Below are 17,959 nucleotides of genomic sequence, written 5' to 3' on the forward strand. Positions count from 1 at the left end.
GCTGTTGTAGCCACAGTATTTATATGGCTAGTCCAGTTCAGTTTCTGGTTAACTGTAACCTCCAGGATGTTGATAGTGGGGGATTCAGCGATGGTAATGCCATTGAATGTCATGGGGTAATGGTTAGATTCTCCCTTGTTGGAGATGGTCATTGCCTGGCACATGTGTGGCACGAATGTTACTTGCCCCTTGTCAGCCCAACCTGGATATTGTTCAGGTCTTTCTGCATTTGGACATGGACTGCTTCAGTATCTGAGGAGTCACGAATGGTGTTGAACATTGTGCAATCATCAGCCAACATCCCCACTTCTGTCTTTATGATGGAAGGAAGGTCATTGATGAAGCAGCTGAAAATAGTTGGGCCTAGGGCACTACTCTGTGGAACTCTTGCAATGATGTTCTGGAACTGAGATGATTCATCTCCAATAACCACAACCATCTTCCTTTATGTTAGGTGTGACTCCAACCCACAGAGAGTTTTATCCCTGATTCCCATTGACTTCAGTTTTGCTAGGGCTCCTTGGTGCCACGCTCGGTCAAATGGTGACTTGATGTTGAAGACCGTCACTCTCACCTCACCCAATTACATTAGGTAAAAAGGGTGGTCAGTAGCAATATGGGCCACTTGAAAATTAATAACGGCGATATTGTAAATGAAAATAAGGAAATGACGGACCTGTTGAAGAATTACTCTGAATCAGTAATTACAGTAGAGGAAGAGGATAGTATGCCAGAAAACTAAAGAAACTAATATTGAATCAGGGACTTAGCAAAATTAACATAAGCAAAACAATAGTAATGAAGAAAATAATGGCACTAAAGAGTGACAGGTCCCCAGAATCAGATGGTTTCTATCCCAATGTTTTAAAGGAAGTAAGTGAGAACATTGTAGATGCCCTGAATCTTTCAAAGTTCTCTCAATTCGGGAACCATTCCTTTAGATTGGAAGATTGAGCATAACATTCTGCTATTTAAGAAAGGCGAGAGAGAGAAATCAGGGAATTATAGACCACTTAGCTTAACATCTGTTTTTGGAAAATTACTGGAGTCTATAATTATATGCAGAGTGATTGAACACATTGAAAACTTTCTATTGATCAGAAAGAGCCAGCATGGATTTGTGAAGGGTAACTCATGCTTAATAAGCCTGACTGAAGTTTTTGAAGGGTGACCAAAGTAGTAGACATGAGAATGGATGTTATTTATCTGGGCTTCTAGAAGGCATTTGATAAAATCCCTCATAAGAGACTGTTAGCTGAAGTTGAAGCGTATTGCATTAAAGGCAAATTATAGACCCGGTTGGAAATTGGCTGAGCAGCAGACACCAGAGAGTAGGGATAATGGGCAAGTATGTTAATTGGTAAGGTGTAATTAGTGGTATCCTGCAAAGATCTGAGTTTGGGTCTCAATTATTCACTATTTATTAACGATTTAGATGAGGAGATAAAAAGCTAAATATCAATGTTTGCCAATGACACAAAGATACGCGGCATTGTAAGCAGTGTGGATGGAAGCATAAAATTACAAAGCGCTGTTAATAGATTGAGCAAATGGACAGAACTGTGGCAAATGGATTTTGATGTCAGTAAAAGTGAGATCATCCACTTTGCACCTGAAAAGAATGAAAAGGACAATTCCTAAATGGTAAAAAGCTAGAAGCAGTGGAGGTCCAAAGAGACATGGTGGTCAAGGTACATAGCTCATTATAATGTCAAGGATAGTGGCAGAAAATAACCAAAAAGGCTAATGGAATGCCGGTCTTTATATCTAGAGGACGCAAATATAACATTGCAGTACTTATGCTGCAGCTATACAAACTCCTGGGGCTGAATTTCTGGGTCCCTCTGAGGGTGAGAACAGAGGTGGACTGGACCTGAAAATACTGGAGCCAGTTGGCATGCTGCTTCCTGACTCCATTCCTGGCGCCAATCGTTTTGGCCAAGGTGAGTACAGGGCCAGCAGGGCTACCTGCCCCCACAAGGTGGGCAGCCAAGTAGGCTCATTAAGAGCCTTGTTAACTACATTTAAAGGAGGCTGACTAGGATTTTCCAGTAGGCGTCCAGTTTCCCGATGTGATAGGGGGGAGCTTAACTGCTTGGAAGGGACTGCAGCCAAAGGCTGCCATGTAGGGCGATTCCACAGTGCTGGCTGGGCCGCTTTTAAAAAATTTATGTTTAAATTTTTAAGAAAGGTTGGTGAGAGGGTGCCTACATGTCGAAGCGGAGTTGAAGCCTCTGATCAGCCTTCCAGTTTCAAGAGCCCACCTGCTGCCCATCTATTCAACAGGGAACCTAACTCCATGTCAATTAAGGGGGTACCTCCTTGAAAATCCCAAAGAGTGCCTGATATCTGGAATCCAAGGGTTAAATTACAAGGACAGATTCCATAAATTAGGGTTGTGCTGCACAGAATTTAGAAGGTGGTTGAAGTTTTCCTGATATTACGAGGAACAGGCAGGGTAAATAAAGAGAAAATACTTCTGCTGGTTGTTTGCAAAGTGGCTGGTATTTTGTTGCATTTCTCAGTGTTAACTATCCCAGAGCATCACGTTGTATTTTGTTAAATCTGGAAGATGTTCGCTGAATGACATTGGATTACACGGCTGGAATTCAGCAGAGGTTCGCCACAGCAGTTTTGTGTGAGAAAAGCAAAGCTCAAACAGTTTGTTTGCCTTTAAGTCACAGGTTTGAACCGCTGCCCATTGTCCACCAGTTTTTTTTTAAAATACATCTAACGGCTTTCTCGTGGTGTTACTCATGGTGAATCAGCAGATTCACGGGTTTTATATCAATCAGAATGCTGTCTACAAAGTGTGCCAAAGAAAGTATTGAAAGGAAGCATGTGAGATTGTCAGCTATATTTAAGACCTCTGATATAATACAGATATATGTGTTACTTTTTTAATTCAAAGGGCTGCTTTGTGATTAGTCTTTTAACACAATTTGGGAGGCAGCAAAGAACTCTATTCATGTTGTGCAAATGATAGCTATCTTTTTGCTTTTAATGTACTATTTAAGAGAGTCCTGAGTTTAAAACTGCTTGATATATTGGGAGATGATGTGAAGCCTTAAAATTATTAACTTTTGACAAAGGACCTGGCAGTTTAACGTAATATTATGGGTGTTGAATTACAGTAGATTTCACCATCGTCTGTACCATAACTCCACCATATTTCATCAAGCTGTATTTTCAGGCATGTCAGAAGGCTCAAAGGGCCTCAATGCCTTTTACTTTGCAACTTTGTTCTCGTATTCAACTAACAGAAAAATAAAGACAAAGCTTCTGCAAGTAACCTGAATAGACTCAAATTCTCATCATGATCATTTTTATGTATTGTGCAGAAGAAAAGCTTTAAATTTTGTTTTATTTTTAGTCAATAAATCTAAGAAACACCAGGTGCTGTATCATGTCTTTGGCAAGGTGCAACTTAAGTGGTGTGGCCGTTGTGAACAAACATAATTATTATGTTTTGTACACTTTGCAATCTTTGGACCTGGGATCACAGTTTTGAAACTAGGTAAAATAGTTATGAAAGACTTTTAGCTGATTCCATGAATAACAGATGTTGTGTCGCTTCAGGACTGCAAGGCTTATTTTGCAAGACAAGTTGATCTCTTTAAGTGCTTCCATTATAATTTCAAGATATCTTTCATTGTGTTGGACTGCATGGGAATATTTCTTTCAGGTCTATCTGTTCCTCACCTGAGATTGGCCTTTATAGAAAACAACTAATCATCAGAAGCTATAGCAAAGCCATAGATTGCTTACAACCAGGAACAAAAAAAAGTGTTTAACAGGTCAAAGACGTGTTCCAACTCCCCACTCAAGAAGGAAAATCAACCTTAAATTATGTGCTCAGAGATGCTGACTTTACATATATTACAATAGATGTTCATTCATATAGGCTGTGCCTGAGGCAGGTCTTTGGCTTATTGTCTGCTGATGCTTACTGAGCTGTTTTCTTAGCAGCTTTTGTTAAGCAGTGGTTTGCCATTGCCTTCCACTCTCAGGGTCAGGGCGAGGAGGCAGGTCCCAAGTCTACCTCAGCCAGAATGGGAATTGAACCTGCGCTGTTGACATTATTATGAACCAAACTAGCCATCTAAGCTAACTGCCCTTCTACAACAGATGTTACAAAGTAGTAATTAATCAGCAATTCTGATTATGTCATAATTACAGAGAAAGTCGAGCTATTTTTAAATTTAGGCATAAAGTGCTGATAAAGAAAGAACTTGCATTCATATTGTTTCATGACCATTCTAATTGCAGTCACTGTTGTAATGTAGAGAAGCACGACTGCCAATTTGCACATAGCAAGGTCCTGCATGCAGCAATGAGATTAATGGCATGATAACAGGAGCAATCTTAACATTGGTGGGGTCTGGAGAACTGCAGATATCAGTCCGTCTATTTGGCTTTTCAGGACTGATCCTTGAAAACTTCAGAAAAATTCAGTGAGTAATTCAACAACCACAAAAAAAAAACTTCTAACTCCACCAATCTTCTGTCTGTCTAGCAGGAAAAAGTGCTGTGCTAATCTTTGCCTGTGGCATTAAGTACTTTCCCTGCCTGTGGCAAGAAACACTGTTAAATGTTGGCATGTAGCCTAAAGTACATGTTGTTCCTTTAATCTGCTGCTCTCCCTTTACAAGACTCATTTGCAACACCACCAAGTATCCAATCTCTCCCAGTGTAACTCCCAAGACAGTAGCGGGAGTTCCACTGCCGGCCTGCCCCACAATATTATAATTATTTCAACCTACGTTTCAGAACCGAATATCTACAGCTTACCCAAGTCTTGCAGTTACTGCCATCGTTGTGCTTGCATGTTAGGACTTTTGAGCTTTAGGGTGATGAGTTTTATATTACAACTGAACCATAGCAGTGATGCATAAGATTTTGGAGATGAGAGCTGGATGAATGTGGCAAAACCAGGAGTGGACCATATTTGATTAGACAATAACACAATCCACCATCCTAAACAGAAAAATGAGACCCTGCACACGTACACATAGTCGAGGTCCACAAAAGTGAGATACGCAAATAAAAAGGGAGCCCCCATACACAGAAAAACTAACATCCAAAAGTGAGGCTGCTATGCTCAGAAAGCAAAACCTCCCCCACATACACTTTCTGCTCCATCACTCATACCCTCTCCTGAGGCTGCAAATCTGAGGACCAGAATTTTCTTGGTTCTGCTTGTGACAGTTCTCATCTCCTGCAGAAGTGGAGAAGGAAGTGCCAAGGCAGGTCTTCTAGGATTGCACTAACTGTTGCGGTCCTAAATTGCTATCCAGAATAGCTGGATGTGGAGGGAATGATGTGTAGGAGGACGTTCTTCTGGTCACAGCCCTGGAGCACTCATCATCTTTACAAGGATGAAATCTATGAAACATGTATGGAGTAAGTTATGCACAATGCATTTGGATGCAGGTTGTGGTGTTGAGATTCTGGGTCCATTACTCTTAGGCTATCCTTTAAGAGAGATAAGGATTGATAAGTGTCCTTTCTAGGCTTCATTCAGGCTTTCTTCAAGGAAGGAAGTCACGCACCGGGTGGTGATGCATCCACAGGAGGTGTTTGGAAAATGGAGGGAGAGTTTCAAAGACAGAAATGAAATTAAAGTAATTTAGAGCTGCTGCTGGAGTTCAGAGATTAAAGTATTTAGAAACACGAGTCTCAAAATCTGTGGGCTAAAATAAGACTGTTCATCCATCCAACCAGTTCCAGTGCAGCCCTTAGCTGAATGACTTTGCTGTCATCTCATTAAACTTTCTTAAACTTGTAAGATTATCGATGAAGAAATGTTTCTCCACTGCAGTTTTGCTTTTGTTTGAAATTTGTGAACCTGCCTATTTGGAAAAAAAACTATTCTACACTGGATGAGGATTTATGTAACACTGAAAACAAACTTTCCAAATAATCAGACAAGACAAAAATGTGAACCCAACAGTATGTAAAAAAACACAGTATGCTGAGTTCCCAATGTGTTACCTTGGATCCACTCCCTACTCTGCATTTCCAGGAACAGCAATGCTGTCAGGTCAAGTGAATAATCCTTCTGCACTGACCCTTTCATTGCTTTTTGGTGATCTAACTGTTGAGTAATGGCTAAAACACCTTCCCAAGAGTGCAACTCTGGTTTCCCATTCATCCTTCTTCTTGCCCCTTTCTCTCTGTTCACCTTCTCCCTTCTTCAAAACAAAGGCAAAATTATCTCAGCTGCCAACTGGGGAAAGACCCACTACATTCCAAACTTCACATAAACCATGATGCAACCTGAATTTTAGCCCGAAGCACAGCCCAAGGGTATACTAGTGGAACAAAAACACCATACTTTGACCTTCCAAATCCTTACTTGACACCAGTTCATTAACTTTAATGGGGTGGAATTCCAGAAATACAGACGGTAAAAGGAAATGTTAAAGTGAAGCTTTCCAAGTCATTATTTTCCTTCTTCAGTTTTGCCAAACTAATGACTAACTATTATCTTTTTTAAATCTCCACTAAAGGTCTCATTTAAAAAGGGAACTGTTATGTCTTCTGGTTCCTATAAGTTCGAAATAATCACATTTTTAGACTCAAAATGCTGGAGTCTCAGCGATTGTATTTCTTACAGCTCTCCATGTGGTTGATACATTGTTGCTCAGCACTTGGCGACAGTGCAGCAGCAACTGTGGCATCCTGGTTGCAACATTCGCATAACAATTAGTTCCAACTCTTCATGAATAATATAACAGGAAACAAACTTCATCTAAATGTAGACTTTAAAAACTTACAATTCAAGCTAGTAAAGCAGTTTAGTGTTCAGATAAGATTGAAGAAGTTATTTTTCTTCACTTCATCTCCTTTCCTCTACTTGACATTATAATCTTACCAGAGGCCAATTGGGACTCATGAGTCTGTACATAAAAGCAGTGCGTATAAGCAGGCCTTTTGATTGTGCCCAGGGAGGGAGGAATTATGCATGCCAACTATAATTAAATGTATTCCTGATAGTTTCATCACATGAATTATTCGGCCAATATATCCATCCTGGTGACGTATTGTCTTCCTACTCCAACTGGAAAGCAAAAGGACATATTACCGAATTGGATGATCCTTGGCTGTCAGCCAAACAGCTATTTTATCCTATTTTCAATATTTTACTGTCTGATAAAGTGAAATTTTCAAAGAAATTGCTTTTAAAAATTCTTAATTTCCCAATGATTTTTCTCCACGATTGCACACAGCAGTGTCCTGGAGATTGATCTTCAATCCCTGGAGACTCCAGACCAGTCCTGGGGGTTGGCAACCCTAGAAGGAATATAAACCTTCCCAATCCTGTTCACTGCCAATGTCCATGTGCACACACTTTTTCAGCAGCAGCCACTAGATAACAATCAAAAGTAGTGGAACTCTGGCAGATTTTTCCCACTACCTCACTCAGGACGCCGAGGACAATTGTCAACCCATTGCCACCAACATTCAACTGAAATCAGCTAACTCAGCATAGACAGGACATTCAACTTTGAATGGTTAGTGTCACAATATAAGTGCTTTTACCCATTTACAACATCCCATTGCTGAACTGTTCTATATGGATCAGAGCGTTATACTATTTAACTATTCAGTTGTAGTAATCTTGCTCCTGAGTCTGTATGTTGAGAGTCTAAGCCTCACTCCAGAATTTAAGCTCAAAATCTATGCTTACACCTCAGTGGAGTATTGACAGGATGATATATTGTCAAGGGTGTTGTCTTCTGGATGACATATTAAATGGCAGCCTCATTGGCCTGTTCAGGTGGACGTAATTGATCCCATGCCACTTTTTCAAAAGAAAAGCAGAGACTTCTCAGAACTTTCCCTAGCTTTCATACCTCAAACAAACCACATGATCTGTTTGTACATCTCATTTCTATTACCTTATTTATCTACAAAGTAATGACGACTACATTTTGAAAGGAATTAACTGGTGGTGAAGCACTGTGGACCATCCTGAGAATATGAAAGGCACTATATAAATATGTCTACATGTGTCATGTATTGTGCTGTGGCTGAGCTGTAGCTTTTTGTAATCTAATCTGTCCTCTTACAGTTGCAAAGTTTTGTTGCTGCACACAGGTCAATCCTGATGTCAAGTAGAGGGCAATAAGTGGTCAAAAGAAATCAATGGGCTTTCTTTCTCTTGTTGAAAAAAAACACAGAAATTTGAATGAGTGGCTTACATATGTACTTATGGTAAGTCTGACAATACACCTGACAATCTGTTGGGAATCCTTACAAAAAATGGCAGCAAATAGAATTTTATGTTGTTTCTGAGAGGGTTGTACTAGTCTCCTGCTGGAGTTACAGTGAGAGACTGATAGAGCCCCTGTGAAATGCCATGGACCACAATGCTTAAAAACATAGGGCCATTATACCAGGTAGCGCAGAGCTTATTGCTTTGTTACTAACATGGAGCTATATGTCTAACCAGGCTTGCCCCTTTAAAGCAATCAGTCCTGTTGCTTTGAACAGGTACACTCAGGTGTGTGCTGGTTAATTTAAGCTGGGCATGTTCTGAAGTTGATCATGACACACTTGTTTGTCTCTGGGTTGGTAGTAGTGAGTGAAGTATAAGCCCACCCTATCTGCTATTTCAACCCGATCTCACCTCTACCCCAGCCCCACATAAAAGATCAGTAAAGCCATTTGGAAATTACTGATATGGGGGTTTTGTTGGGGGGGTAGGGGGTGGGTGGTGGTTACAGCTGTCAACTAAATTTTTTCTAAGATTCTTTTGCTTCTGTAATAAAACCTTGAACTGAGATAAGCATATATCAGACATGTCAGTTTCTGCGTTTACAGATATGTACAGAAGGGTACTTTGAGAAATCGCTTATTTTTCCTCTCTGTTCCTTTGTGTTGTCAGGAGCGCTCTGTTATGCTGAACTTGGGACAAGTATAAAGAAATCGGGTGCTCACTACACCTACATTCTGGAAGCCTTTGGTCCACTGCCGGCTTTTGTTCGAGTCTGGGTAGAACTGATCGTTATACGGTGAGTAGATTTCAGCAAGCGGGCAAAACCACATCCTTGCATCAACGCGGTCTGTTACAGCCTGTGTTTTTATTATGAAAGAGCTCTGCATCTGTTGGGAAATGTAAACCCAAGTGATGTATACAGATTTCAAGAGCCCCATCTTTTTTTTTTAAATACTGGCCTTCCCTTGAAGAAAAATGGCAGTGGCAACATGAAGTGTGGAATATTTTTGCATTTTCTCCAGGATTCCTTGAATGTGTAGTAATGTATAAAACTGAATGTTATGCAATTCTGATTATGACCGAAGGAAGTGGCACAGTAAATCTTGCCGATATTAAGAAGGCATTTTGGCCTTGAGTTGCCACAGGGATGCTGGCGAGGGATCGGCAGAACCACTGTGGAATTTCAGGGCCTTATTCAATGTTGTTCATTGTAAATTTCATCCAGTTTTAGAGGTGTTCCAACTGATAAACACTCAAAGGGCAGAATCTTGTGGGCACTTTAAAAAATAAATCGCAGGTAGGGAACCATTTTCCGGTCCCGATGACAATCAGGGTGCCTGCTTGATTCCAATGGCGTCCTCAAATCAGTCCACAATTTGGCACTTAATTATGCAGAGTGTGGGCAGCCTTAGTTGCCCCGATGTGTTCCTGGAGGAAAGTCAACGGCCTGCTAACCCAATGCTAATATTTTTGACTTTCCTCCTGGTCCCAGCTTCCACCCCCGCGGGCCTGGGAAGATTCCGGCTGAGGCCAATGTCACTGCCATCCCAGGAAGACTTACTTCTTCAGCTGCAAAAATGAGAACCAAAGGTCAAAGATCCAAATCACTCGGTTTCTGCCATTTCAATTGTAATGTGTGTTTAAGCAAACGGACTGTACAAGGGTTAAAAAAAAAACAAGGTCCCTTTATTCCACCGGCATCAAAACTGTATAAACTGTGAAGGGAAAGCATAACTTCAAGAAATAACTATTTACAGAGAATATTCACCACCGATGCTCCAGATCCCTGTCCAACTCAGCTCCTCAGCACAGCACTCACCAGGCACGTTCAGGCTTGTCTATTAGCCCAGCTCCTGACAGCAGTTCTTCTCCCCTCTCATGAGGCTTCTCAGACTAAGGGGTACTGCCAGTCAGTCAACTAGCTCCAAATTCCCCTTCTTGGCTCTTCAGCCACCTTCAGGGGCTTCAAGCTAGCCTAGGCCTCTGCCACTCACATGTCCTGAGTTTGTCCTGGCTGCTTTCTCTCTTGCCTCATGGCATCTGGCTCCACCTCTCAGCTTGTCAAAGACACTGCTCCTTGCAGAGAGGGGCACACTGGACCAATCGGTTTCCCTGCTCGGTGCTCCCCCACCATCGCCACCTGCTGTTGGAGGCCCCACTACACAGTGTTGCCCCAGGATTCCTGGGGCTTTCTTGGATGGAAGGTGAGGGTTAGATCTTGGCCACTGCTTGTTGTAGGTGCTAGCCAGACAATCCCATTCAAATGAGGTTGTTCTAGGCCTGCCACTTTTCTTATTTGGCATGATGTCAGCTGCCACCCTCCCCTAAAGTAGAATTATCTGAAGATCATGGTGTTGTGGTATGTTCCTGAAGTTTTGCTGCACCAGAAAGGGCCTGTGGATATCTGAGGGAAGGCCAAAAATTGGTGAGAACTGGTTTTAATCTCTTTAGGGCCCCTCAGGATTCCAATTAGGGCCATCATTTGCATTGACAGCCTGAAGTTCCTGATTGCTAAATACCAAGGACATATCTGCTGGTCAGAGAGGCCTACAGATGCCCATGACTTCCCTGTCTCTACAATTGGTGCTAGACCTTGCAATAGCTAGGCCTACAACAAGGTTTTCCTAGATCTTTTAAGTATCTTTGGGTAGGAAATGCAGGTGATCCCTCTGCTGGGAAAAAGCTGCACATTCCTGGTGCGTGGCAGTGCTGTGGCGACTCTGGTTTCAGCATTAGTGGTTAATTAGGTCTTCAAATATATTAATTGTGCCCCTAGGGGTTACTGTCATGGACTCCTTCAGTGAGTTGGTGAATTGGCGATATTGCATGAAGTAGTATTCTGCTGGTGTGAGGAATGTGTACCTCTGTCATTATATTCAGGTGTAAGGAGCGATACATGAAAGATGTCAGTGACATCTGAGCTAAAAACAAAAAGTGCTGGAAAACTCAGCAGGTCTGGCAGCATCGGTGGAGAGAGAAACAGAGTTAACATTTGGAGTCTGTATGACTCTTCTGCAGAGCTAAAGAGAAGGAGAAATGTGGTGGATTTTATACAGTTTAAGAGGGGGCGGAGCAGGTGGAGCAAGATGGAAGGTCAGGCATAGGTGGGAGCTTAAGAGGATCGACAAAGATGTCATGGACACCAGACAAAGGGAATGTTAACGGTAGTGTAAAGACTAAAGAAGGTGCTGATAGTGGCACAAAGGTAAGAGCAGAATGCATTAATAGAGAACAAGAGTCAGTGCTCTGTGAAAGCACAACATAGAAACCAGTGACCTTTGGAGGGGTCGGGGGCTGGTTGGGGAAAAAGGATAATAAATAAATAAATAAACAAATAAATGCTTTGACCTCTGAGCTGGCTATTCTCCCTCGCATCCCTTTTTTCACTCTCCAGCAATCTCACTTATTAGGGAATTTCCATTGAGAAATGTCTCGATATCACCAATGAAACTGATGTAAAGTAGCAGAACAATTACCACAATGGCTCCTGAGAACCATAGCCGACAGCAGGGGGAAAGCAAAGGAAATTAAAAAGAAAAATTAGAAAATCTGTTCATTGAATCTACTTTTTGTGTTTTACATGAATTTTGGTATTCAGTTAGATCTCCCAGCAACCATAGATCACCTTGCAACCTTGGACATAGATTGCACTTGGCATCCACCAGTTAATGTCAGCAACAAGTGTACAACATTAAACTATGTCATCCTCTTTAATTATAATATTACTCTGAAGCATCTACCCTTACTTTCTGTCCCCCGTTTCTTTACAACTGGCATAGAGTGTGGTCTCAACAGAGGTCCAGCAGAATAGATCTCTGCCAAGTTTCTTTTATCATTGCACCCGGTAAAGAGTCCATAAAAGGCATAATAAGGACAAGAGCCTTGTCTCTCACAGCTAGGATTTAACTGGTTTCATTTGCAATGTGCTTTGATAACCTATTTAGTATTCTGTAACACATGACAACTCCAGACTATAACACCAGGGTGTGAAGGGTAACTTCCAAAGGTCCTTGAGGAAGAAAGATTGCAGTATCAGCTCAAATGCCTGATTTATAGGAAGGGAAGGCAGGCGGTGTATATAATTGGACAACTGATCCATTACCGCCAGTTTTCCGCCTCTTGCCAAAGTTGAAAGCTACCGTCAGTGATCTCTGTTCTGTGCATTCGACAATTAGACCAATATCGCAGCAGTACTCCTGGACTCCTTTTGTGATACCTTTGAAGACTCTCAGATAGTCATTCAGTTAAACAATCCTAATATTTGTTTAGCTATTTCATACTATGGATTGCTATGTGGCATATTGCAGATGTTTGTTCAATGTCATATTGAAATATTGACTTAAGAGCAGAACAAAGTATTAATACATGGGTGCTGCTGTTTAACTGAGATAACGTCAATGACTTAAAATCATAGCAACACGTTGCAATCCATCATTTGTGCCAGCCACAGATTCCTATGTCATGCTATTGTGTGGATATGTACAGATCCCTCTTGAATAAGGGCAAAATAGCAAATGCCGGCAAAGGAATTCTGGTTATAACAGCACAGTATAGCATTGGGACTGTGTCAATGTTTTGCAAAAACACGTTTTAATCAAAAATTATAATTCAGCAAGAGCAGCAACCCCAACAGCAAGACCAACAGCAAATATAGTTGAGGCCCCTTGGGTGGAATTTCCTGGGAACTTCAGGGACGGGCTGGGAGGCAGGAAGGCTGGCAAAACGATGGGGAGAGGGCGTAAGGAAAGAAGTCAAACATTTTCCCACTAGCGCGCCATATTGCCAGGGACAAGAAAGATGTAACTCAAATGCCTACTGGGCTACTTAATTGGTCGATTAAGAGCCACCTCTTGGCCTCCCAGCAGACTATAGTGGGTGGGGCTCTTTGTTATGAGCACCCCATGGCACATTGGGGGTCTCCACCCAGCAGCAATGGCCAACCTTGTGACAATGGAATGGCTGATGCTTGACGGCCCACTGATCGTCGGGGCCTGACTGCTGGCCCTGGCTTCCCCCAAACAACTTCAACTCGCTTTGAGGGCACCTGGCCATTGAGGTGCCCTCTCCCCTGGTGTTACTGCTCAGTAGCGGCCATTGCTAGCAGTGGCACTGCTGAGCTGCTGGCCCTCTGATTGTGTTAGCAACTCTTGGTGGCGGGCTGCTGTCCTTAATTAGACAGTGACCGCAGTGGTGGCCTGTTAATTGGCTGCCACCAATATGCTGCCCCTGGTCCCACTGCCCACCACCAGCCAAAGCTGGAGGGGTCACCTCCTACTTTTCGACAGCCAGCAGGACTTGCCAGCAATCGGCAAAATTCAGGCCCTTGTTTCCTGTCCCTTTATCACTCAATTGAATCCAGGAACCACAGCCAATCGGTATAAACAAAAACACATCTGAAACATTACAATCTGTCGTTTTTTCCGATTTTGAGTACCTTCTGTATATTCCTAGTATTTCTGCTTTTATATCAAACCCAAACAAATTGACTCAAACCTTAAAATTAATTGCGTGGTAACTTGGTAAAGTTTCGTTTATAGAGCTGAAAATGCATTTGTCACAAAAAAAGTAAATTAACCCACAGTATCAAACCTCTACCTGTGAGTAGCCCAATTTTAAGTCACTGAAAAAGACTTGTAAAAAAAGTCTTGTTACAACTGGCCCTTTCTTTTCCACTCCTCAATTGATCGTAACAGGGATTTTTTTGTAACTTATAAGGAAAAAGGTATTAATTCAGTTTTTTTTTATATAACCACCTATGTTCTGATTGCAAACAACTGAGTCTGACAGGGTTTCTTGAGTTAACACAAAGAGGTTAGTCTTTAATGTGCTAAGCATCTACCTAGGTAAGAATATAAAGATATTTTAAAAAGGTAAACCCATGTCCTGACTTTTGCAACACAGGGGGCAGAATTTTCTGCCTGTCGGGCGGGTGGGCCCAACCCAATCTCCAGCGGGCAGGGAGATGACCCCTGCCGGAGAAGTAGGCCCCACTGCCATTTTATGTGGGCGGGCCAATTAAGGCTCGCCCAGCGTGACGTCCAGCAGCGCTTCCTGTGTGGGTGGGGGGGATTCCCCAAAAACGAGAGCGCAGTCTTTTGCGCATGTACACAACAGAGCGCACATCTCCCTGAGGCTAAGTGCTGCCTCAGGGAGGTCGCTTACACTTTGAAAAATATTAAAAATAAAAATAAAAAACTCCCTAACGTGTCCCCCTCATCTGACAATGTGACATGAGATGGGACGTGTTCATAATTAACATCATAACTTTATTAAAAATTTTAAAACCCTACATGAAACCTCATCCCGCCGGTGGATGAGGTTTCATGTTTTTTCTATTTGCCGCCGGGTCTCCTGGCCTGCCCGCCAATCTTAAGGTTGGACGGGCAGGTAAACTAAGTACTTTAATTGATCTGTCAATGGCCTCAATTGGCCATTGACAGGTCGGTGGGCCCACTGCTGATTTTGCCGCAGGCCCGCCTTCCTGAAAATTTAAATGGACCGGGATGACATCGGGTGTTCCGTCTGATGTTATCCCGCGTCATTTTACGCATTGGTGAGCGAGCCCCGCCCCCTGCTTGCCGATGGCAAAATTCTGCTCAGAGAGTTTCTTGACATTATGCGGAGTGAACCGAATTGGTTCACACACAAGCCAATTTGGTTCACTCTACATGATATCAAGAAACAGCAGAAGGCGCTGGATACTGCAAAAGGCTATGGGCCTTGACAATATTCCAGCAATAGCACTGAAGACCTGTGCTCCAGAACTTTGGGAGGTGGTGACACAGTGGTGTTGTCACTGGACTAGCATTCAGAGACCCAAGGTATTGCTCTGGGGGCCTGGGTTTCAATCCCACTATGGCAGATGGTGAAATTTGAATTCAATAAAAACCTGATGACCATGAAACCATTGCCGATTGTTATAAAAACCCATCAGGTTGACTAATGTCCCTTTCGGGAAGGAAATCTGCTGTCCTTACCTGATCTGGCCTACATCTGACTCCAGACCCACAGCAATGTGGTTGGCTCTTAACTGATCCCTGATCAAGGGCCTAGCTAGCAATGCCCACATCCCATGAATGAATAAAAAAAGCTTTCTGCACTGCTAACCAAGCTGTTCCAGTATAGCTGTTATATACAACACTGGTATCTACCTGGCTATGTGGAAAATTGGAAAATTGCCCAGGTATCTCCTGTACACAAAAAGCAGGATAAATCCAACCCAGCCACTTACTACTCTATTAGTCTACTCTCAATCATCAATAAAGTAATGGAAGGGGTCATCAACAGTGATATCAAGCGGCACTTGCTTAGCAATAACCTGCTCACTGATGCCCAGTTTGGGTTCCACCAGGGTCTTTTTTTTTTAGCTCTTTTTTTTAGCTCCTGACCTCATTACAGCCTTGGTTCAAATATGGACAAAAGAGCTGAGCTCCCGAAGTGAGGTGAGAGTGACTGCCCTTGACATCAAGACAGATTTGACAGAGTGTGACATCAAGGAGCCCTAGCAAAACTGGAGTCAATGGGGTAAAACTTTCTGCTGGTTGGGGTCATACCTAGCACAAAGGAATATGGTTGTGGTTGTTGGAGGTCAGTCATCTCAGCTCCAGGACATCACTGCAGGAGTTCCTCAGGGTAGTGTCCTTGGCCCAACCATCTTCAGCTGCATCATCAATGATCTTCCTTCCATCATAAGGTCAGAAGTGCGGATGTTCACTGATGATTGCACAATGTTCAGCACCATTCATGACTCCTCAGATACTGAAGTAGTCTATGTTCAAATGCAGCAAGACCTGGACTATATCCAGGCTTGGGCTGACAAGTGGCAAGTAACATTCATGCCATACAAGTGTCATACAATGACCATCTCCAACAAGACAGAATGGCATTACCATCACTGATTCCCCAACTATCAACATCCTAGAGGTTACCATTGACCAGAAACTGAACTGGACTAGCCATATAAATACTGTGGCTAAAACAGCATGTCAGAGGCTAGGAATCGTGCGATGAGTAATTCACCTCCTGACTCCCCAAAGCCAGTTCACCATCTACAAGGCACAAGTCAGGAGTGTGATGGAATACTATCCACTTGCCTGGAGGAATGGAGCTCTCACAACACTCAAGAGCTTGACACCATCCAGGACAAAGCAGCCCGCTTGATTGGCACCACATCCACAAACATTCACTCCCTCCACCACCGATGTACAGTAGCAGCAGTGTGTAGCATCTACAAGATGCACTGCAGCAATTCACCAAGGCTCCTTCAACAGCACTTTCCAAACCTGCAACCACTACTATCTACAAGGACAAGGGCAGCAGATAGATGGGAAGACCACAACATTGAAGTTACCCACCAAGTCACTCACTGTCCTGACTTGGAAATATATCGCCGTTCCTTCACTGTCGCTGGGTCAAAATCTCGGAACTCCCTCCCTAATAGCACTGTACCTACACCACATGGACTGCAGCGGTTCAAGAAGGCAGCTCAGCACCACTTTCTCAAGGGCAACTAGGGATGGGCAATAAATGCTGGCCCAACCAGTGAAGCCCACATCCCGTGAATGAATAAAAAAAACACAAGCATGCAAAATTACAAGTTGTACAGTAGGAGGTTACTTTTTGGCCAAATTTAAGATTCAGTGATAAAAGGTAAAAAAAAAAGTAGAAAGTTCACTGTTTTGAGTTTTTCGCTGGTGTTCATGGCTGAGGCAGATTTTTTGCACAGAAGGCACAATTCTTGAAATTCCAGTGGGGTTGAGGCTGATGTAAACTGCAATTTCTGGAGATAATCTCTTTTTTTAAATGTAATCCATCTTTTCCATAAGTCGATGATATTGTACCTGAGGTTCCTTGCAATTGAAATTCTCAATCTCTGTGATGGATTCCAAACTGTAACAGAGATAGGTGCTCTGACTTAAGAGCAGGGGAGAGAGAGATGGTGTTACTGCTGCATTGGAATATTTCTTCAAGACTTTTTTCTTAGCAGCTTGGGTATTGTAATAAAGGACTCTTCAAAATGGTTATTTTGATCACATGACCTCTCTCCCCATATTAAGGAGTATTCCAAAAAAGTAATTGATTAGCTCATGTCTGGATGGACCTTGGCTATTTTATTAAGGCCTGGTTGATTAGTTTCTTTAATGTTCCAGCGATCATTTCTGAATGGCCCATTCTTCCCTGTGATGAGCTAGGAAGAATATATCAATGCCTTCTATATGGCCATTGTCCTGGTAGAATTTCTGGCTCTACCTGGCAGGTAGCTTTATAGAAATGCTAACAGTAAGAGCCAGTTACAAGTTTCAGTAAATCTTTGAAGTGATTTTTGATATCAGCAGGTTTGAAATTCCAAGGGAGGTTGTCTTGGCATCTCTTAATTGTGATTCACGTTAGAAACTTCCAGAAACTGGCCAACTTGTAATACTAGACGTGTCAGTTGATTTGTTGCAGCCATCTTAAGTCAGTGTCTTTGTTTGTTTTAAAAAGTCCTTTTAAAGAAGTTAAATATATATTTGACCAGCTGATGAAATTAAAAGATAATAGCCCATAACTTACGGGCTCCAGGGTGCCGTAAATGTTGGGGTACCCCAAAGATGTGCTGGGGAAACCCCCCCAGATGTCCCCAGGTAAGGATTTCCCAACAATTGCCCAGGAAGTTCAAACTTCCACTGGGAAATTGCCCTGCAATTGGAACAATCTGAAAGTACGAATTAAATTGCAAACTTTGAATGGTTCCAA

The 17,959-nt window shown here is 42.5% G+C and overlaps 1 protein-coding gene across 2 annotated transcripts in view; it reads left to right on the forward strand.

Moving 5' to 3' along the window:
• The window catches only part of slc7a11 (solute carrier family 7 member 11), a 209,194-nt gene that overhangs the window by 12,304 nt on the left and 178,931 nt on the right, over positions 1-17,959 (forward strand). For both annotated transcript variants that reach the window (XM_078538653.1, XM_078538643.1), the window contains exon 2: positions 8,894-9,020. In XM_078538653.1, the coding sequence (XP_078394779.1) occupies positions 8,894-9,020 (127 nt within the window). The remainder of the gene's footprint in view (positions 1-8,893; positions 9,021-17,959) is intronic.

The sequence above is a fragment of the Cetorhinus maximus genome, chromosome 1 (assembly GCF_964194155.1).
Source record: "Cetorhinus maximus chromosome 1, sCetMax3.hap1.1, whole genome shotgun sequence".
Lineage (NCBI taxonomy): Eukaryota > Metazoa > Chordata > Chondrichthyes > Lamniformes > Cetorhinidae > Cetorhinus > Cetorhinus maximus.